Raw genomic sequence first — 24254 nt, 5'->3', positions numbered from 1 at the left:
TCGCTATCAGTAGATCAGATAACTGATAATTGCACACAGTAAACAACGGCAGTATTAGTGACGGCATTGCGCACACGCGCGGCAGATTATCAAATGAGAAAATATTGGAAAATGTTGGCGATTTTATTTTCGCATTGATGTAATCGGAAAGCGATATCAGGCATCGTAGGGCGACCATGTCGCCTACGTCGCTCTCTAGGATGATCCCTGTATATGCATATGGAATAATGGAAAACTGATTTATATCAATGATATTCTATAATTGTAATAATCTGAGAATTCCTTTGTACACTCCTTTTTTTGTATTTGTTTTATATGGGATGAGTTTTTAAATGTATTTGCAAATTTCAACCCTATTCAAATAGTGCATACTTTTTCATCATAAAGCATAATACATTGTAGGAAAAGATTGCGGAAAACAAGAAAGTTGCTGACAGGTTCAATTCTGTGAGTATATTGTTGAATTTTAAGTTTTTAAGATTTTTGTGATGTTTTCTTAAGTTTCTGTTTTTTCCTTACTTCTCTAGCCTGATAAGGTACAGCTATGAAATATTCTTGCCAATTTTACTTACCAAATAATTTACAATTATATAACAAATTCCTGATTATTTGCTTCTTATTTACTGTTGTACGTTGAAACATAATCTTTAGTAAAGCACTGTTGATAAAGAATGTAAATGTCTAAGAGAACTCTTCATACTAAGGTGAAAAGAAGTAACAAAGGTATGAACAGCTCAGGATTTTTTCTGCTGTCATGAAATATCTGATCAAGTTGTTTTTCACTTCATCCCTTGTATGCTTTCAGTATGTCATCTGTAACCCAGTTTGGTGGTACTATTGTTGGCCGTTTATAAGCTCACCTGAGCACAATGTGCTCATGATGAGCTTTTGTGATAGCCTTTTGTCTGTTGTGTGTCATTCATTGTGCATGCCTTGTTCACACTCTAGAGGCCACATTTATTGTCTGATCTTCATGAAATTTGGTCAGAAGATTTGTGCCAATAATATATAATCTTGGATGAGTTCCAAAATAATGGGTTAAAAAACATGGCCGCTAGGGGGCAGGGCATTTTCCTTTTATGGCCATAGTAAAACCTTGATAGCACTCTAAAAGTTACATTTTATAGTTACATGTAACTCTTCATGAAATTTTGTCTAAATATGTTTTCTAATGATATCTTGGGCTGCACAGAATAGGTCAGTTCCTTTGTATCTCAGGTGAGCAACATTTGGCCTTTCAGGCCCCCTTGTTTGTGCACTTGTAAAACAATACAAAAGTTGGCATTCTGAAATGCAATCCAAACATATGGTATTGATTTCCTGATAAATATTGTCAATGCAATCCTGTAGAGGCTGCATAATGATGCTCATTATCATGCTATAATTAAGCATGGTTAAAGTTAAGAATACATAAAGCTTTAAACATTGATTTATTCACATCTGTTGCATGTTATATATGCAGAATGCTACAAGTTTTGACAGCCATGAAGACTTTACTATGTACTGTAATTACTCTATGTTTTCGGACATAAATAATATATTTTTGTAGTGTCTGAATATTAAGATATGAAAAATATTAAAAAATTACAAGTGTCTGAAAATTTAGAGACAAAAATTAAGGCGTCCGAAAATTTTAAGTATATAAAAATAAATGCCATTAATCAATGTACAATAAATTTCTTGTTATTAATTCTTCTTTTTCTGCTTGAAATAAATAAATAGAACCTCGCAGCTTTGCTAATTGTTGCCTGTAATGATATATACCAAAAAGTAAAAACAGGAAACATACGGCTTCCTTAATAGGACGACACTGATTCAAATGCTGTTGGGTAAATCCATTACTTTCTACTGTATACATGGCTATTCACCCAATTACGCAAATGTAATGGTCCATTGCCCTTAGGCACGCATCTGTCAGGTTTTATTATCTTAATCTGGTTGTAAAAATCCATGATCGAAGTGTCACAAGATAAGCAAAAACAGGGCCGAAGTCTGTAGAATAGTGCTGTAAAATATACTGTCAGAAAATTAAGAGACATTAATTATTGATGAAAACCAGTATGTCCGAAAATTAAGAGTCACAAACAATAATTATTTTGCTAAAAAAGAGGGTGTCCGAAAACTTAGAGTGTCCGAAAACTAAGAGTAATTACGGTAACTGATGTCATGATGTGTTGCAGGCCCACTACTCTACGGGTGCTGTTGCCGCCTCCTTCACCTCCACAGCCATGGTGCCCACCACTCAACATGAAGCAGGTACCATATGACCCTTGTTCTTGGAAAGCTGGGCTTAATGCTGGTATCAAAAGCGTCATTCCAGATTAGCCTGTGCAGTCCAAACAGGCTAATCAGTGATGAAAATTTCTGCTGTTATGGTAATTTTTGTTGATAAGAAGTCTCTTGTTAGGGAATCCAATTAAGTGCAGTCTGCACAGGATAATCTTTGATGACACTTTAAGCACGTTCATTAAGCCCAGTTTTCCTAGAACAAGGATCATATGAGTCCTGTTCTGAGAAAACTGCATAATGCATATGCCTAAAGTGTTGTCCCAGATTAGCCTGTGCTATCGGCACAGGCTAATCAGGGACGACACTTTCTGCTTTTATGACATTTTTCGTTTAAATGAAGTCTCTTCTTAGCAAATATCCAATGTAGGCGGAAAGTATCGTCCCTGATTAGCCTGTGCCGATTGCCGTATTACCGTATAACCTTTCAATGATGTGTTCCACTCAGTGTATTGATCCACCATAAAACATAAGCTTTCCTCTCAGCAGACTGATTCATTGATCATTGTACTGTTTCCTCCGTATATATGTATTTATCACCACTGTTGGGGCTGGCTGCATTGGGATAATAACAGTGTGCCAGTACTCTACATAGTGATGTTATACTTAGAATTTTAGGGAGGACATATAATAATGAAGGTTTAAACCAGGTCTGCAACAGATTCTTAGGAAAAAAAAATATGATGATATTAATTTGGATCTTGTGCTGAAGTATACACATTTTCTAACATTTAAGAATTTTTGCATTTTAGCAATTATTGATGAGGACATCATTAGATATGCACGAATCAAAAAGAAGGGCTACGTGCGACTGGTGACCAACTATGGACCTCTCAATCTAGAATTGCATTGTGACATGGTAGGTTGGCAGCGGTTTGCTAGATTTTGATGACATAATGGCATCTAAATATCTGGAATAAATTGTCTAAGTATGAAACATTTAAAAATTCTTAAAAATAATGTCATAAACATTGCAATTGGCAACAAGCTTTTTGTTGACATGTCCTCTTCATAACAGTTATTCTATGATATTGCTTTAACATTTTAACGACTTGTGGTGTGGTTCCAGTTTCAATTATATTTTTATGGAAAAGTTATAAGTACTTATGCTATTATCTGTACTGTTCTTAGTTGATTATAAGGGGATTGAATATAAAAAAGGTCCTGATTTGACCTTATTTGCATTGACCTTTTTATAAGAAGGGGTAACAATATCCATAAAGTACATTTTTCTTATCAGCAAATCCAGATTGACCATCCAGTTATGTTATCCAACTAATCCAGTACACTATATAGTCAATTAATCAACCCAGTCCAGTCAGTTTCCCTTGCCATATTGCAATTTTTATTGCTTAATGATGCCTATTTGTTTGTTATTGAAACCATTTCACATGTATTTTAAGTTTGAGGAAGGAAACCATTTAACATTTATTATAAGTTTGGGAAAGGGGGATATCATGTTTTACAAACATTTCTGGTTTGTTTCAGGTGCCCAAAACATGCGAGAACTTTGTCAAGCTCTGCAAGAAAGGTTACTATGACAACACTGTCTTCCACAGACTTATAAGGAACTTCATGGTAAGTGAAACAAAATAACAATTTGTGTATATTTTTAAACCTTGAAACAACCTTCTCTATTGAGCATTCAATTTCATTTTCTATGCAAATACACGGCAGAAGTTCAGAAATCATATTAAAAAAAACATTTTCCCCTGCTGTTGTTAAGCTTTGTTTCGAAATAAAAAGAAACATAATTTCCACATTAAATTAATATCGTTAATTTATCCATTCACCAAAGAAGTCAAAAGATTAAAAATTAATAGTTAATATTTTGATTTCAATTGAGTGTGTTTTTGCCCAAGCAAGTGCGAAACTGATGCTGTTAAGTTAAAGATAATCTTCCACACGCTGTCACTTTCATCATGGATAAAGGGCCTATTAATGATCTTATAATGAACAATGATGCCCTGCCGGTTTGTTTGTACAAATCTGATTAAAATCAAATATGCTCCAGTAATGTACAAGCCCAGATTTCTTGTGATACAGATAAGCACAGACAACAATTATGGTGTCAGTAATGAAATCTGCCACTTTAAAAAATGTATTTCCACTTTTGAACATGTGTCGCAAATTGCAACAATGGCGATTGACAGCAAATACCCTGAGTGTTTTTGCTAAATTAAAGGTGACATGACTGCATTTTTTTAATATGGAAGAAAACAACATTTAAAACAGTAAAACAAATCGAAAATCAACAACTATCTGTTTCAGATGCAAGGTGGAGACCCAACCGGCACTGGCACTGGTGAGAACTGTTACATGTTGAAACAATAAAAACTCCAGAAATTGAATTTCTCACTTAAAAAAAATCTTATTATTGCTCAATAAAAAAAAGTCTAAATGTGTCGGCTTTGTGTTAAATGTTTTGCAAATGTCTCTCCATTTTTGTACGGGTTTGTCTTTCCTTACAAATCTGGATCCTGCAATAACTTAAACGTGTGAACGGTAGGTTGGTGAAACTTGTTTTTGGAAACAGAGCCTTATTTCAAATATACACACCTTTTTATGCCCCCGGATCGAATGATCGGGGTTATATCGTTTTTGGCCAGTCTGTTTGTCATTCTGTCACTCTGTTATTCTGTCCCAAAACTTTAACCTTGGTTAAAGTTTTGCGATAACTTTTGCAATATTGAAGATAGCAACTTAATATTTGGCATGCATGTGAATCTCATGGAGCTTCACATTTTGAGTGGTGAAAGGTCATGGTCAAGTTCATTCTTTAAGGTCAAAGGTAAAATATATGGCTTCAAAGCGGCGCAATAAGGGGGCATTGTGTTTCTGACAAACACATCTCTTGTTATTAGCTCGACTATTATACTGTGAAACCATTATATATCGTCGGGCATTAATTTTCGTATATTTCGTCAGTCGACGGATTGACGAATGCAAGATCCTTAACGAACAATTGTGTCCCATATTTGAACATATTAATACTGAATTACCAAAGGCATGAGGCACTAAAATCCAACGTAATCCACGCATACATACTCCGTCTGTTACGTAATAAAGACAAATCCGGTTTTGACACAAAAGGGTGTAGATTACACAGTGTACTTAACTGACATGTGACATTGCTCTAAAACGCGAAAGCAGTACAGCTGTATCGACTGTGTTGACTTCGTTTAGGTAGAATTGTAATGATAAGCCCTAATTGTTAACAACTTTAATGCCCATTGTGTGTATTGTGTTTTTCAGTGTTGTTGCAGAAGATTATACAGCCTCCACGCACCGGATTAGATCGAGATCAAAGACAATAAACAAAATTAAAAGATGGTGATGTATATACTTACTGTATACATTCTCCGCATTGATTACAAATAAATACAGAACATATTGATTTGTGTTTGGCTGTTTGCGTTTAACTACAATACAGGTGTAAAAATAGCTTGTGCTTCGTTTTATGGGCTATCGATCTTTTTAATCATTGACATCTTTTACAAGTTTTACGATACATGTTTAAAATAATTGTTACTCGTAGCAATTGAAAACGTCACAGGTAAAAAGAAATTAGTTCCATCCAAAAGTATGGAAATTGTTTTCAAAAATTAGCGTATTTTTGCGCGATTTCCATGAAATCCCCGGAAAGCATGTGTTTCGAATGACGCATGAGTATGACGCAATAACAAATTGCTTTGTATCCTATTGCATTCAATCTAATTTAAACTCAGTTGTCCATTGGTTGTTACAATTAAATCTGAACGTTGTCCTATGAAACTGCTGTCCCATAATGCACTGTTAATTTTACACTTCCGAAAATTATTGTACTTAAAGTGATCAAATATTTTTGATGCAAAACTCTTAAAACTTTATTGAAAACTTTATTGAAGATTGTTATTAGTTTGGCCATGATAATAAATGAATAGGACCAATTGGCAACTGGCTTCACTGTTTCAAACCTGGGTTTCAAACACTCGTTAATGGTTATTCGGTCCCACTAATCCGCTAATCATAATCATGATACATTAATGGGGGAAAATTACTGGTGACCTGATAACAAAAGACTAGTATATTGACATGTGACAAACAGGCCCCACCTCCTGCAAGTGAATCTCAAGTGTCCTCCCTCTTTCCCCACTACGATTTTTTCGCAACCGCGATATATTTCAGACAAAAAAATCGGATATTGACTGAAGCGTGTTTTTTTTCAAAGTCAGGAATTGGCGAATTTAAGTGATGACGAAAACGTCATTTTTATAAAAATGACGAAATTTCCTGCAGGCGAAAATAAATCATTTCACAGTATATGAAATATATATAGTGGAGCTATCCTACTCACCCCGGCGTCGGTGTTTGCGTTGTCGTTAGCGTGGAAATGTTAAAGTTTGCGTACTACCCCAAATATTTTCAATGTCCCTTGACATATTGCTTTCATATTTTGCATACTTCTTTACCAACATGACCCCAACCTATAAACAAGAGCAGACAACTCTATCAAGCATTTTGTAATAATTATGGCCCCTTTTCCATTTAAAAATATGCAGCAAATGTTAAAGTTTGCGTACTACCACAAATATTTTCAATGTCCCTTGACATATTGCTTTCATATTTTGCATACTTCTTTACCAACATGACCCCAACCTATGCACAAGAGCAGACAACTCTATCAAGCATTTTGTAATAATTATGGCCCCTTTTCCACTTGGAATATGCAGCAAATGTTAAAGTTTGCATATTACCCCAAATATTGTCAATGTCTCTTGACAAATTGCTTTCATATTTTGCATACTTCTGTACCAACATGACCCCAACCTATAAACAAGAGCAGACAAGTCTATCAAGCATTTTGTAATAATTATGGCCCCTTTTCCACTTAGAGTATGCAGCAAATGTTAAAGTTTGCGTACTACCCCAAATATTTTCAATGTCCCTTGACATATTGCTTTCATATTTTGCATACTTCTTTACCAACATGACCCCAACCTAAACACAAGAGCAGATAACTCTATCAAGCATTTTGTAATAATTATGGCCCCTTTTCCACTTGGAATATGCAGCAAATGTTAAAGTTTGCATATTACCCCAAATATTGTCAATGTCTCTTGACAAATTGCTTTCATATTTTGCATACTTCTGTACCAACATGACCCCAACCTAAACACAAGAGCAGATAACTCTATCAAGCATTTTGTAATAATTATGGCCCCTTTTCCACTTAGAATATGCATATTATTGATAAATCTATGTTTAAGTTTGCGTACCAACTCAAATATTTTCAATGTCCCTTGACATATTGCTTTCATATTTTGCAAACTTCTTAACCAACATGACCCCAATCTATAAACAAGAGCAGACAAGTGTATCAAACATTTTGTAAGAATTATGGCCCTTTTTCCATTATAATATGTGTATTACTTTAATTACATTGTCTTAACTTCTTTATTTATGATCAGATTTTATTAATACTTTGACAAAACAACACTTTCCTGAATACCACAATGAATTCAACCCAAACAATACCCCACACCCCAACCCAGAATCCCTGCCCTCCCTCCCCCCCATTTTTTTTAATTTTTGAAAGATCATCTAATAAATGACCACACCCCACATTATACCCCCTCTCAACCCCCCCTACCCCCCCCCCCCCCCGAAATTTTTTTAATATTTTTTTCTCCCTTTTTTAACCAGGTTTTCCGAAGGAAAAAACTGGTTATTAGATTGGCAATGTCGGTTGGCGGGCAGGTGGGCTGGTGGGCGGAACAAGCTTGTCGGGGCCATAACTTTGTGATTTATTGTGAGATTTTAAAATCATTTGGCACATTTGTTCACCATCATTAGATGGTGTGTCGCGAGAAAGAATCACGTCGATATCTCCAAGGTCAAGGTCACAATTTGAGTTTGAAGATCAAAGATGGCCATAAATGAGCTTGTCTGGGCCATTACTATCTATGTCATTCATTGTGACATTTTAAAATCATTTGGCACATTTGTTCACCATTATTGGACGGTGTGTTGCGCGCAAAAGAATTACGTCAATATCTCCAAGGTCAAGGTCGCCACAACTAAAAAAAGATTGATTTTGAAACAACTATGTAACTGTGAACAATCAGTAACAATGCACATTTTGATTTTGAGTTGTCTCTCTTTATCAGACTTTTTATGCTCCCAGTAGGGTGGCATATAGCAGTTGAACTGTCCGTCAGTATGTCAGTATGTGTGTATGTCTGTCCGTCCGTCAGAAAAAAAACACTTTAACGTTGTGTCACAGGGTGTAAATTCTTATTTAGTTATTTGTTATTAGTGTCGAGTAGTTTTAGGTAGCTCTGATATAAAACCTAGACTGTAGTCTTAGTTGTTTTATAGCTAACATATAGTTGAATCTAACCTATTCTGAACACGTGCATGTAACAACCAATCATTCACTTTCCCTCCGATATTCAGTTGCCTGTTGAAAGTTGTTTGAGACAGCCATTGCATTTATTGAATTGCAATATTATATTATTTGTGTGGGATATTTTGGATTCCTGCAGGTAACTACTCTAAATCTTTTATTTATGTTCTCTGTCAATTGTTTGTATTATTATTTAGGACATCTGACGGTTACGGTTGTGTTTATTAGTTATTTATTGAAATAACTTATTGCGAGTCATATTCACGCGGCCATGCAACGCTAGTCATTATTAATGTGTATTCCACTTGAATGCATACATATATTATCTTGATTATATATCTAATGGCATGTATTAATTGTTCCTATTTCAGATACCTTTATCGATCTATTAAAACTTTGAAAACATCGATTGATTCGATAGTTTGTCGTCGAACCCCCAAGTACGCAAATTGCGCGTAGCTAGGCCGGCAACAATGGCGCCCAACGTTCAGTGAGATCGATCAAATGATATAATTTGGACAATCCGTGTACACAATCCTTGTTCAAGGATCTACACTTGATGGCTACAAAAGACGTCGTTTAATACCCGGGTTAACGTTAACGCATGCTAAGGGCCCTCTTCAAGACCGTTACGTCACACCATAAGGACCAAGGACCATTCGTTGCTGGAAGTGTAAAAACTGTGTGTGACTTTGTGAATGAACACTGACATTTGTGATTCTTGCTCATGACGCATGGCGGTGTGGTGAGGTGTACATTTTATTATTGACCATTTAGTATATTATTTTCAGAAATTGTTTAGTTTGTATCATATTTGTTTTTTTCTTAATGTAAATATCAATTATTTTTGTCCAATCTAGGTAAAAGATTTTTTTTTGTAAATCAATGCACTAACCATAGGTTGTCCCGTCTAACATACGCCCCTGCATTTGTGTAAACTGTGTTTTCACTGTCACTAATCCGTTTCCAATAACAATAGAAGTACATAAAGTAGTACAACACAGACAGGTTGACCCGTAGATAGCTCAGGTGATAGTTTAAAGGTCATAATTTGGGATCTATACAATCAATAGATTTACTGCCCACTGTCTTATAAAAAGTTTCAGCCAATGTAAAATCAAATTTGTCTTTAGTTGTTTCAAACTTTCAACATTTGAAACAACGCTCAGTCATTGTAATTTTATAAATAGGAAATCGTGGAAACCGAGTTATTCCTTACTGAAATTAGACTGATCATCTAATTTCATTGAGAAATACTGTTTTGCGTTTAATCCTTGCAAGGTAAAATAATCGCGTCGCTTTAGCGTATTCGAACGGGACGAAGAAAAATAAATCGAGGTATTTATTTAAAAGCGAATACATTCGGTTTGTGTTCAGCGCTTTTAAATAATCGATTTATTTGATAACGGAAAAAGGAAATTGCGCAATAATTGATTGCGTATAGTTGTACATACGTTGTAATAATAATTTGTGCGGGTTACACTTGACACTACTTGTGACCAGTGTATTTTTTTGGACTGGAAATAGCGGTATCGATTCTGTACTTGTATGGTTGTACGTGTGTGAGAGTGTGAGAGTGTATTAGTAAATAGTTTAATCGAATTATATTGTTAAATTGTTTTATAAATGCATATTTATAGTTGTTATTATTATAATTAAATCATATTAGTTCATCAATTTAATTAAATTTATCATTAACATTTATTTAGATTTTTTTTAAATTTCTAATTTGATAAAACTTTAACAATAAGATTGTGATTTAAGTGTAATCTATACGCTGCAGTAATTGTTTTTTAAATAAGAGATCATTAATTAAAAAGGTTTATAAATTAATTAATTAAAAATTACAACTAGATTTATATTAAATAATTGCATGAATGTGTACAATTATTTGTTGTTATGTTGTTTTAGATAACATGTCAGTTATATTATTATGCATTAGTGGTACAAAGCGAATTCGATTTATTGATCACTATTGAAATTAGTGATTTAGTGTGTTATTATATTGAATAATTTTGAGTTGACTAGAAAGGAAACTATTGTAAAACGAAAATACTGGAATGATGATCTGAATGTTGATGAAATTGGAGTGTGTATTATACAAAGTGCTGTGAAACATAATTAACACTTAAAAGTGCATACTTATGAAGTGAAATAGACAATTGGTGAACAGTGTTGAGTTTAATTGTGAATTATTGAATTGGAAGTGATATTAACGTCCAGTGAACAATATTACTGATTGACATAATGAAAATGTATCTAGAGTTATTGGATGTGAACAAATACTAGATACATAATAGTGTTGAATGAATTGTTTTGTGTTGTAAAGTGCATAAAATATTGTGAAGAGAGGTGAATTTAAGATTAGACTTTGATTTCTGCATATGGTTGGGATCAGTTTCATAACTGAGTGCATAGTGTGAAATTCAGTGTGGGTGTGAACGTAATTATTTGACCATGGATACGGAGAGAGAACTAAGGAGACAAAGAAGGGAGACAAAGAAAGAACAACAAACATTAAAGGAAAAAGAATTGAAAAATCAGAAGGACATTGAAATACTGAATTAAATAAAGGAACGAGACTCAAAGATTCGTGAAATTCAGCGACAAAGAGATGAATTAATAAAAATGAGATCAGAAAACAACACAGCCCAACATAGAGATGTGAATGATGTAAATGATGTAAAACATAAACAATTAAGAAGGGAAACAGTTGGAGAAAGATTACAGCACAACTGTAAAGAGATGGAACATGAAATGAGGACTGAACTTGACTATGATGATGTTGTTGAGGGTGCGGTAGGATTTAAGAATGATGATTATCATACCAACAGTTATGAAAGTGACATGGATTCAATAGATGAAGAACTAAGTTGGTTGACTAAGAAGATAGAGGAGACATTCCAGATACATGCCGATTCTGGGGACAGAATATTTAAAGAGGAGGTGCGATGCAGTACCAAAATACTTGAACCATCTGAGGTTCACGACAGTGAATATGAACACAATAGTGACATTGATGAAATTATAAGTGATGATGATATTGCTGAAAAAGCCCTTGAATGTGAGATAAAGGCAATTAAGTTACAGCAAATGAACTTAAAAGAGGAACTTCATCGGAAAGAAAAAGCAAAACGATTGAAGGAACAAGAATTATTGCGAGAAACACGTAGGAAACAGAAAGAAGAAAGAATACGGAAATTGAAACGAACAAAACAAGAATTGGAACAAGATATGATGGAAACACAGAGCACAATTACGTCATTAGACGAGGAATTGGAACCTGTAGAAACATATGACCGACACAAATATCTAAGAAATGCGGAACGGAGAGTGTCACATAATCCACCATTAATGTTGAAACCGAGTGTTCCTAAATTTTCGGACCCAGCTCAATTTACAGAATGGAAAATAGAAATCGAAAGTATGATTCGGTCAAAAATTTACCAGAAAGACATACTGAAACAGTGCGTTAGAAATGCGATATCTGGAAAACCAAGGAAGGTTTTAGCAACATTGAAAGCCACAGCAACTTTAGAAAACATTTTGTCAACGATGGAAAGCAATTTCGGTGATGTAAAAAGCGGACAAAGCATAATGGAAGAATTTTATCAAGCCAGACAAAATAAAGACGAAGACATAACGTCATGGGGTATTCGAATTGAAGAAATGATCCAAAGAGCTTTAGAAAAGGGTGTAATACAAGAAAACAAGAAGGAAGAAATACTGAGAACAAAGTATTGGAAATACTTGAGAAATTCAGAGTTGAAGAATGCTACCAGAGTATTCTATGAAAACTGTCTTACATTTGAAGAGTTACGGAAACGAGTGAGAAGAGAAGAACAGGAATTGAAAGTATCACAGGACAGACAAGAACAACCCAAACAGATAAATACAATGCAAATAGATCAACAATTGAGCATATTGAATGATCTTACAGAGAAATTACAAAGTATGCAAAAACAACTAGACTTACTAACAAAGGAGAAAAAAGCATCAAAAGACAATAGAAGTGAGAGTGTGACCAGAGAATACCGGAGAAACGATGCCAGACCACAAACCGGATATAGGAGAACATTTTCACAAGGAAGAGGTTACTCCGGAAACAGAGGTCCATATAGAGGCAGACGACCGTACGGACAAGATGCTTATCATAGAGACAGCAACTCTCAACAACATTTAAACGGGAACCAGCTCTAATTGATGGGGTCAATGAGGGCTGTGAGGATACCACTATCCCCAAACAGAAACCAGCTGAAAACATTTTTAGTAGAATGGTGGGTAATGCTAATCTATCTACTATTACTATCAACGACAAAGAGACAACCGCGCTTATTGACAGCGGGTCTCAGGTCAGTATTGTAACTGAAAAGTTTTACAACGAAATGACACCAAAACCAGAACTGATGTCATTGAATGAATTTAATAGTGAATTAAAAGCAGCTAATGGCACCCACATTCCATATTCTGGATATATTCAGACAACAATTGAAAGCAAAATTTTGGACATGAAAGTAGAGACCATTCTTCTTGTTGCGCCGGTTGACGAGAGTCATGGTAGTGCTCATGTCATAATTGGCACAAATATAATCAGATATATAAAAGACTTGTACAGTGATGAATGCCCGGATGATAAATGGAAAGCAGCTTTTCTGGCAATAGAATCGAACATTGGAAAAGTGCTTGCAACCAAAGATATCACGTTACATCCAAATGAAACCAGGACAGTGGTAGGTTTCCTGCGGAAACGTCAAAACACTGAAGCAGCAGTAACTGAACAATGCCAATTTGACAGTCATGGGGCATTGGTATGTCCAAGAGTTGTATCTATAAATACTCGTGGCAGAAATGCGAGGATACCCGTGAAATTGTGCAACATATCAGCAAGACCTGTTAAAATAAGAGCAAAACAGGAACTTTGTGAATTACAGGAAGTTAAAGTTCTACGTGAAGCTCCAATACTGCAACCACCGAGCGCAACCATATCATCTGTGAATACTTCACCTGAAACAGAAAATACAACAAGTTATGAGAATATGAAAAAGGAATATGATGTTGATCTTGATGGAGCTGATTTAAGTACAGAACAAAAACAACGGGTTTATCAGTTGTTTAGAAAATGGGATACAGTGTTTCCGAAATCCAAATTTGACATCGGACACACAACCGCAGTTAAACATTCCATCAAACTGACCAATCCAGAACCTTTTAAAGAGCCGTATCGACGAGTGCCCCCAGCTCTTTTCAATGAAATCCGAGAACATCTCAAAGAAATGATAGAAATGGGAGCTATACAAGAATCTCAAAGCCCATGGTCATCAAATTGTGTAATCGTTAGGAAAAAGGATGGAACCATACGATTTTGTATCGATTTTAGAAAACTCAATGCAGCAACGAAGAAAGATAGTTATGCCATACCAAAGGTTGAGGATACACTACACCTTCTAGCTGAATCACGGTACTTTTCGAAATTGGACTTGAAATGCGGATACTGGCAAGTCGAGTTAGAGGAAGATGACAAGGAAAAGACAGCGTTTCAAGTGGGTGGATTAGGGTTTTATCAATGTAACCGTCTTCCATTCGGTCTCTGCAACGCCCCCGCAACATTTCAAAGGTTAATGGAACGCTGTATGGGCGATTTAAACCTGAGAGATTGTCTCATTTATTTGGATGACATCATTATTTTTTCCAAAGACGTCAATACTATGATTTCAAGACTCGACCAAGTGTTTTCTCGTCTGGCCGAATATAACCTCAAAATCAAACCATCAAAATGTGAATTTTTCAAGACAAGAACAACTTACCTCGGGCACGTGGTATCAGCAGATGGCATAGAAGCAGATCCAGTCAAAATAGAAGCAGTTAAAAATTGGCCTACCCCAAAGTCTGTAAAACAAGTGCGCCAATTTCTCGGCTTCGTTGGCTACTATCGCAGATTCATAAAAGGGTTTGCTTCCATTGCAAGACCATTGAATAACCTGCTGATAGGCCATCCTACTAAACGGAACTCTCAAGAAAAACACCAACGAACCAAACCAGTACCATTTCAATGGGGATGCGAGCAACAAACAGCTTTCGAGGAGTTGAAGCAACAGCTCACCAATCCACCTATTTTAGGCTATGCGGATTATACATTGCCGTTCATACTGCATACAGATGCCTCCTTAAATGGATTGGGTGCTGTCTTGTATCAACGCCAAGATGGACACGAGAAGGTCATAGCTTATGCAAGCCGTTCCCTCAAACCATCAGAAAAGCATTACCCGGCGCACAAATTGGAGTTTTTAGCGCTGAAATGGTCCATGACGGAAAAGTTTCATGATTATCTCTACGGTGCGGAAGTTGAGGTTATCACGGACAATAACCCGCTTACCTACGTGCTTACGACTGCAAAATTAGACGCGACAGGACAACGATGGCTTGCTGCATTAGCCAACTACACGTTTACCACACGTTATCGGGCTGGGAAAAACAACGCCGATGCAGATGGGTTAAGCAGACTAGTAGTACAACCGGAAACAATAGCTGCTCTAACCACTGCAGTTACAGCCGATATGGAACAAGCACCGTACTGTTTCAGTACATCCGTACCTGAAAGTGAACAACCAGAGGTATGTGATCAAGTCCCGGAGGATGTCCTGCAGACATACGCCTTGAGTTCGCACGATTGGAGAAAGTCACAGCTTGCCGATCCAGCGATCTCCACGGTGATACATCATTTACAGGCTGGCACAAGACCTTCTGTAGTCCATTCCTCATGTACCAGTGTCTTGAAATATAACAGACATTGGTCCAGTCTTGAGTTAAAGGAGGGGGTTTTGTACCGAAGGACAAAAATATGTGAGCAAGAGTACAGCCAATTAGTTTTGCCAGAAGCATTACGCGAAATAGTGTTTCGTAGCCTACATGATGACCTCGGCCACCAAGGACGTGATCGGACATTGTCATTGTTCAAACAAAGATTCTTTTGGCCAGGAATGGAAACGTTCGTAAAAGACAAGATCAGTAATTGCGCCCGATGCATAAGAAGTAAAACTCCAGCTGAAATTAGTACTCTCGTAAACATTGCAACGTCATCACCAATGGAACTTGTTTGCATAGACTTTTTAAGTTTGGAGAGATCAAAAGGTGGATATGAACATATATTAGTCATCACCGATCATTTTACGCGATATGCGCAGGCGTTTCCAACGACAAATCAAACAGCGAGAACCACAGCGAAAGTGTTGTTTGAGAAGTTTTTTGTACACTACGGCTTTCCGGAGCGTCTACATAGCGATCAAGGTACAAATTTTATGTCTGGCCTTATAAGCGAATTGTGCAAGTTAGCTGGCATTGAGCAATCTAGAACAACTCCATATCACCCTATGGGTAATGGGATGACGGAACGCTTTAACCAGACACTGCTGCACATGTTATCTACACTCGAGGAAGATAAGAAATCGGACTGGAAGTCGTATGTTGCACCGATGGTTCATGCGTATAACAGTACAATACATACCAGCACTGGGTATTCGCCGTATTACTTGATGTTCGGACGTCATCCAAGATTAGCGATCGACGCCCTACTGGATTTACCGTCGAGCGATAATGGAACGGTGAACAAGAATGAATACAGCCGCAAACTTCGAGATAGACTTGCGACTGCATATAGTCGGGCGAAAGAAAACGCATTTCAGAGTGCTGACAAAAGTAAGAGGGTATATGACGCAAAAGCAAGAGCCGCAAAAATAAAACCAGGTGATTTGGTTTTAGTTAGAAATGTTACTCAACGAGGGAAGCAGAAAATCGCAGACAAGTGGGAAGATATACCGTATGTGGTAGTCGACCAGCCCAACACTGAAATTCCCGTTTATGACGTGAAGAAAGATCAACCCAACGCTAAACGTATACGTCGCGTTCATAGAAACTTGTTGCTGCCGTTAGGAATAACGGAACAGCATGAACATACACAGAAAAACACTCCGAGGTACATTATACCACAACGACGGTCTGACGCAAGATACATGTATGACGATGAAAGCGTACCCATACGCCGCTCGAACCGCCAACGTAAGTCGCCAAACTTGTACGTTGCGGGTTCATACTATACATGAAGGGAAAATACTACCAGTGTGAAGATACAGTGAAGTGTTTGCTAATGGACAATAGTGTGATATAAGTAATAAAGTGTTATTTTAAAAAGATGTATATATGTGTCTTTATAAAATTTGCAATTTATTGTACATTCATTTTCATATAATAAAATGTTTGATGGATACTTACCATTTCGTTTGTGTTATTACGAACAAAAGTATAGTATGTCTAACGTGATGAACGTTTATGTTTTATCACCGCAAGTTTTATAAATTTATAGAACATAATATAAATTAATGTCGGGACGACATTTCTAAAGCAGGGGGAATATGTCACAGGGTGTAAATTCTTATTTAGTTATTTGTTATTAGTGTCGAGTAGTTTTAGGTAGCTCTGATATAAAACCTAGACTGTAGTCTTAGTTGTTTTATAGCTAACATATAGTTGAATCTAACCTATTCTGAACACGTGCATGTAACAACCAATCATTCACTTTCCCTCCGATATTCAGTTGCCTGTTGAAAGTTGTTTGAGACAGCCATTGCATTTATTGAATTGCAATATTATATTATTTGTGTGGGATATTTTGGATTCCTGCAGGTAACTACTCTAAATCTTTTATTTATGTTCTCTGTCAATTGTTTGTATTATTATTTAGGACATCTGACGGTTACGGTTGTGTTTATTAGTTATTTATTGAAATAACTTATTGCGAGTCATATTCACGCCGCCATGCAACGCTAGTCATTATTAATGTGTATTCCACTTGAATGCATACATATATTATCTTGATTATATATCTAATGGCATGTATTAATTGTTCCTATTTCAGATACCTTTATCGATCTATTAAAACTTTGAAAACATCGATTGATTCGATAGTTTGTCATCGAACCCCCAAGTACGCAAATTGCGCGTAGCTAGGCCGGCAACAGTTGGCCATAACTTTTGCATTATTGAAGATAGAAACTTGATATTTGGCATGCATGTGTATCTCATGAAGCTGCACATTTTGAGTGGTGGAAGTGAAAGGTCAAGGTCATCCTTCAAGGAAGGTCAAAGGTCAAATAATAAAATTAAAAAAATTCAAAGCGGCGTTCTCATGAAGCTGCACATTTTGAGTGGTGGAAGTTCAATGTCAAGGTCATCCTTCAAGGTCAAAGATAAAAAAAATAATCAAAGCGGCGTTCTCATGAAGCTGCACATTTTGAGTGGTGGAAGTTCAAGGTCAAGGTCATCCTTCAAGGTCAAAGGTCAAATTATTTTTTTTAATATTTCAAAACGGCGCAATAGGGGGCATTGGGTTTCTGACGAACACATCTCTTGTTTTTTTTTCTAATTGAAATCAAGGTCAATTTAACACAAGGGGGTTAACAATACACATTTTGAATTGTCTCCCTTTATCAGACTTTTTTCAACTGAAAACCTGGTTTTGTGACAATTTTGTCCCTTGTTTAATTTTGAAAGATAGTCTATTAAATTATTGAATATGAAAAATTTTCCCATGATGGCTTTCGTTATACTGTCAAGCACTCGAATAGTCGAGCGGGCTGTCCTCTGACAGCTCTTGTTTTTTAGCTCACCTGAGCACGCTGTTGTGATCGCCTTTTGTCCGTCGTGTGTCGTGCATCGTCAACATTAACCTTGTTAACACTCTAAAGGTTACATTTATTGTCCAATCTTCATGAAACTTGGTTAGAACATGTGTCTCAATAATATCTTGGACGAGTTCGAAAATGGTTCCGGTTGGTTGAAAAACATGGCCGCCAGGGGGCGTGGCAGTTTTCCTTATATGGCTTTATTGAAACCTTGTTAACACTCTAGAAGTCACATTTTTAGTCCAATCTTCATGAAACTTGGTCAAAACATGTGTTCCAATAATATCTTGGACGAGTTCGAAAATGGTTCCAGTTGAATGAAAAACATAGCCGCCATGGGGCGGGGCAGTTTTCCTTATATGGCTTTACTGTATGGTAAAACCTTGTTAACACTCTAGAAGTCACATTTGTGGTCCAATGTTCATGAAACTTGGTCAGAATATTTGAACTAATAATATCTGGGCTAAGTTCAAAAATCGTTGAGATCAGTTAAAAAACATGGCCGCCAGGGGGCGTGGCATTTTTCCTTAAATGGCTATTTACTACAAAACCTTGTTAATACTCTAGAAGTCACATTTATTATCCAATCTATATGAAACTTGATCAGAACATTTGTTCTAACAATAGCTCGAGTGAGTTTGAAAATGGTTATGGGGAGTTGAAAAACATGGCCGCCAGGGGGTGAGGGGGGGGGGCAGTTGTCCTTATATGGCTTTAGTGAAAACTTGTTGACACTATATTAGCCACATTTATTGGCCAATCTTCATGAAACCTGGTCAGAACATTTGTCCCAATGAAATTTTGCCAGAGATGGAAGCTGGGTCATATGAGCTCAAAAACTAGGTCACAAGGTCACATATAAAAAAAACATGTTAAAAGTCACTTTTTTGGTCCAAAATAATCTTCATGAATCAGCTTGCATTTTTTTCAGAATAGTCTAGTTCCTTTGGCTTTCAGGTGAGCACCAGATGGCCCTCTTTTTTATTATTTTAAGCAAATAAGCATATTTCAGCTGACTTCTGCCATAATAGAATTAAAATTTAATTTCAATTTATTTCCCAAAATGCGAACTTAACCATGTTATAAAATATTCAGGTGGGGAATCTTCCTGGGGTGGCAGCTTTAAGGACGAGTTCAAACCCAACCTGAGCCACACTGGTCGCGGAATTCTCTCCATGGCAAATTCAGGGCCACACACAAACAAATCTCAGTTGTGAGTTACTTTTCTAATCATACCAGCTTTGCTTATTTGTAAGTCAATAGAGGGTAAGTCTTTTCAAAATGTTTTACAAATGGCAACCTGGGGTGTTTACCAGAGTGGCTTCATACTCTGAACAACCTGGAAACATATTTTGTAAGAATTATAAGGACAGTCTGAATATAACTGGAGCATGCATTTTATGCATGTTAGTGGAATCCCATTCATTAAACGGGAAGTTCTTTGTATTTCCTTCAGTTTGATAGGAAAATATTAAGGAAGAAATTCATTGCCAACCTGTTGAAAACTGTTTCTGAAGTAGGCAAACATATTTGTAGTTTGCCAATTTAAACCTAAACTCTGTTAGCATAAATAATATGACTGAATCATTTCCTGTAATGTTAAAGTACTTTCACTTTGTTACAGGATAAGTGACAACATAACAATACCTAATATGGATGGAATATTCTGTATTTGTACTCTGATATATTCATTCACTTATTGAATGCCTAAACAATGTGTTGATGTTTGATCAGGCACATATTTTTATGCCCCGGAAGGTGGGCAAATAGTAATTGCACTGTCCGTCTGTCTGTCTGTCCGCCTGTCTGTCCGTCACACTTTTGCGTTTAGGTTTCTAAAAATGCTCATAACTTCTGTGCTTCAGATGTAACCTTCATATTTGGTATGCATGTGTATATGGACAAGGCCTTTCCATACTTGCACAAATTTTTACCCCTTCGACTTTGACCTTGCACTTAGGGTCTGCGTTTAGGTTTTTAAATCTGTGTTTAGGTTTCGAAAAAGCGTTTTTGGGGGCATATGTCTTCCAATGGAGACAGTTTTGGTTTATAATTAATTACTTCTATTGCAGCTTCATCACATTCCGATCAGCAAAGCATTTGGATGGAAAACACAGTGTTTTTGGAAGGTAATATATTTTTTCTGCTATTAGCTTCTTACTTCCCACTTCTCTGCTTCAAGTTTACTTGGTTTCTTGTATAACATTCTTAACAGACACCAAATATACACAAAGACAAGATGAGAGCAATGTGTAATATTTATTTGATCACACATTCGAAGTTTAAGCTTAAACAAGCTTACCTTTTTGAGAAGTTGGATTTTAATCACTTTTATTGATATTTTTTTCAAAATATCCATATACAATTAAGATTCTGTTTTTCTTTGATGGAGTACTTACATTTTACATGGTCAAACTGATACTGCACATATATGACCCAGGCATCTGATGTTGGCGGGCATATAGCAGTCAGCAATGGGTTTGTCAGTGTGTTTATCTGTACAAGGTTACCCTAACATGGCATGCTTTTTATAACACCCACAATTCTTCATACAAAGCTTAAATACTTAGGTGGATGTTGTCAAAGAACATAATCAACACACCCACATCACCCTTAACTCAATTTTACGTTGAGAATGACCTTCTTTTGGACTTATAGTAATTCAGAAGTTGCAAAATCAAATATGACATATATCATTGAATATCAATAATGTTTGCTACAAAGCTTTGATACATGCATGAACATTATCTATGAACGCTCAACTCTCCAACATCACCTGACCAGATTTGACCTTGACATACATGTAGTTAATGTCAAATGTTTGGTCAATCCAAGTTTACTTTTTGCTTAACATCAATCTTTCTATCTAAAAAATCATTGATACTGCCACTTAGCACACCACTAACTCCCATCACCTGATCTCATTTTGACCTTGACATAGACATAAGTTTGGACGAAGACTTTTTCAAATAGGCCTATATATCAATACTTTTCATCAGTATCAGCGCTTATTTAACACAGCAGCTGGTTATCAAATTCCATGCTTCATAGGGTTGGGTTCTTATACACTGTAACTTCAATATTACACGGATGACAGGGTCCAAGTCACAAGGCAGTGTTATAAATGGATTCACATTGTAAGTTCTGAGCATTCATAAATTATTGCAAGGTTCTAAGGTTGTGTTGTCATTTGCTAATACATGTATATAAGCTCTACCGTATTGATAACTGTAGACATACCGCTTTTATAATGTGTATATATATCTGGTTATCCTATATAATTACTTCATCAAATGTAAAAAAATAATCTGACTGTTTATGACAATAAATGTGTTTCAGAATTTCATAAACACAAACATACAATCATTTTTCGGAAGTGTTAAATGAACATAATTATGGGACAGTGGTTTCATATGGCACTGTTCAGATTTAATTCTTGGATCGCCAGTCTTGTTCCCGTATTTAGCGACAGCGCATTAGCTTGTTCTTCAGATTATTGAAGTTGAACATCCTTTTGTTTGTATGGGTCTCTGATTGTTTAAACCAATGGACTAGTGTGTTTAAATTAGATTAAATGCAAAAGAATACAAAGTAAAGTTTTATTGTGTCATACTTAGTCATGCAAAAACTTCTGCTTCCCGGGGATTTTCTGAAAATCACGCAAAAATTAAAGTGAATTTCTGTAAACAATTACCCTATGTTTGGATAAAACGAAGCGTCTTGATTTCTCATTAGCGAGGCTGTTTTCGGAGAAAACCCGAGCTATTGTCATAGCCAGCTCGCCGTCAGCCGTCCGCCGTAGGCGATGTGCTAAAACCTTAACATTGGCCATAACTTTTTAAATATTGAAGATAGCACCTTGATATTTGGCATGCATGTGTATCTCATGGAGCTGCACATTTTTAATTGTAAAATTTCAAGGTGGACATCATCCTTCAAGGTCTACTTTCGAAAAAACAAAGTTAAGGGAAGTAATAAGCTTTAAATGGACATAGTTATCTGACCTGCCCAGGTATATTTTTGTTAAATAATTCAAAGTGGCGCAGTAGGCGTCATTGTGTTTCTGACAAACACATTGTGGTAAAAGGTCAAGGTCATCCTTTACGGTCTATGGTAAAAAATACAGATTTAAGGGAAGTTATAAGCTTTTAAAAGGGAGAAAATTATTCAATATTGAACATTGCCACTTTATATATTAGGCATGCATGTGTATCTCATGGAGCTGTACATTTTGAGTGGTGAATCTACAGTCACGGTTGTGGCTTTTAATTATTTGCTACTAAAAATAGAGATTTGTTACAGACAATTATTTTCAAGGGAAGTAATTAATATAATTATAAATCTCATTTTATTTCTTGTTGGGTCACTAGGTCAAAGGTCAATATTCACTGTGACCTCTAAAAAAAAAAAAAAATGCTGACAAGCGTTCGCAGTCGAGCGTGGCACCCGTTATGAGGTGCTCTTGTTTAATTTCTATTAGCCTATTAAGTTTTCAATTGCATTTTAGCAGAAAATATTTTAATTAATATTGTCTACAAATAACAATGGAGTGAAACGTGTAACGATAAACCTGTCAAAATTGTCAATGATTTAAACGATCGATAGCATATACATGAAACACATGCTATTTTCACACCTGTGTTGCATCTAACAATATATAATAACACTGAAACTGTCGAATTTCCAAGTAATCATTAGTCTCTAATTGATTAAAATTGAGACATTATACAATCAGAACATCGGAGGCCACCATATTTAAATGTCCATATTTGAGCCAGCCAAGACCCACCCGCGTTATATTGGAGTGAGGGTTATAACCGAGCGCGTTATATTGGATTTACAGTGTATTTTGATTTCAAGAAAATGAGCTTTTGAATTTCATGGTGATTTGGTTTAGGGTATTGTTTATAAAAGGAGAAGGGAAAAGGCAAGATCAGTTTAAGTGGACTACTGTAAGCTTTGGGACACTTGACATTTCTTAAAGTAAAAAAGACACTGTAATAAGTATCCTAATCCTTTTTAGAGTTGTGGGTGGACTGGAGACTTTGGATGCTGTCGAGCGGTTTGAGGTTGACAAGAAAGACAGGCCTATTGTAAGTTGGACTGAAATCTTGCCTCTGACTTTCCTATTTTGTTGGGTAAACGTTTTCTTTGCGTTTTGTCAGGTATTTAAGCTTGCAGTTAGTTCGCTCAATTGAATGTGGAGAAGAATGTTGAATACTTTCCTACAAAAATACTAAACAATTTTATGTAACAACTGTAAAAGAATATTTTCCATGTATGAACAAAGTTTAAGTGGAAATGGTTTTTTTTTTGTGTACAAAGAAATTAATAAATATATAAATATCTTTGTATAACATGCTGGGATTTCAAGATGACCTGTTAATTTGACAACCTTCACTATTTTGGGGTTGGTCAGCCTAATTTTTATGCCATTGAAGGAGGGCATATAGTGATCGCAGTGTCTGTCTGTCTGTCTGTCCGTCTGTCTGTCACACTTTGCGTTTAGGTTTCGAAAAATGCTCATAACTTCTGTGTCGCTTCAGATGTAACCTTTATATTTGGTATGCATGTGTATATGGACAAGGCCTTTCCATATGCACACACATTTTGACCCCTGTGACCTTGACCTTGAGCTTAAGGTCCTCGTTTAGGTTTCATAATATGTGTTAAGGTTTCGAAAAATGCTTAACAAATTGTTTCTCGTGGGCATATGTCATTCTATGGAGACAGCACTTGTTTCCATTGTTTTTGTGTAAAGGACACATGAGTTTCACAAGAACATAGGGGATGTCCATTACAAATTCAGGGACCATTGGCTTGTGGGCCCATTTTAAATTCCATACTTGCTACACAAAGAACTTATGAATATAATCTTATTGATTTGTGTTCTTATTTGGTATGGT

At 36.1% G+C, this 24254-nt stretch overlaps 1 protein-coding gene across 1 annotated transcript in view; it reads left to right on the top strand.

Annotated features, from left to right (window-relative positions):
- Positions 1-24254, top strand: part of LOC127837255 (RING-type E3 ubiquitin-protein ligase PPIL2-like) — a gene marked incomplete at its 5' end in the record, with an annotated part of 68508 nt that overhangs the window by 29813 nt on the left and 14441 nt on the right. Inside the window, 8 exon segments of the mRNA XM_052364180.1 lie at positions 403-447; positions 2181-2256; positions 3039-3145; positions 3775-3864; positions 4558-4591; positions 19444-19561; positions 20421-20477; positions 23372-23441. Of these exon segments, the coding sequence (XP_052220140.1) occupies positions 403-447; positions 2181-2256; positions 3039-3145; positions 3775-3864; positions 4558-4591; positions 19444-19561; positions 20421-20477; positions 23372-23441 (597 nt within the window).

Source organism: Dreissena polymorpha, chromosome 1 (genome assembly GCF_020536995.1).
Source record: "Dreissena polymorpha isolate Duluth1 chromosome 1, UMN_Dpol_1.0, whole genome shotgun sequence".
Taxonomy (NCBI): Eukaryota; Metazoa; Mollusca; class Bivalvia; order Myida; family Dreissenidae; genus Dreissena; species Dreissena polymorpha.
This window is presented reverse-complemented; position numbering and strand designations above follow the sequence as displayed.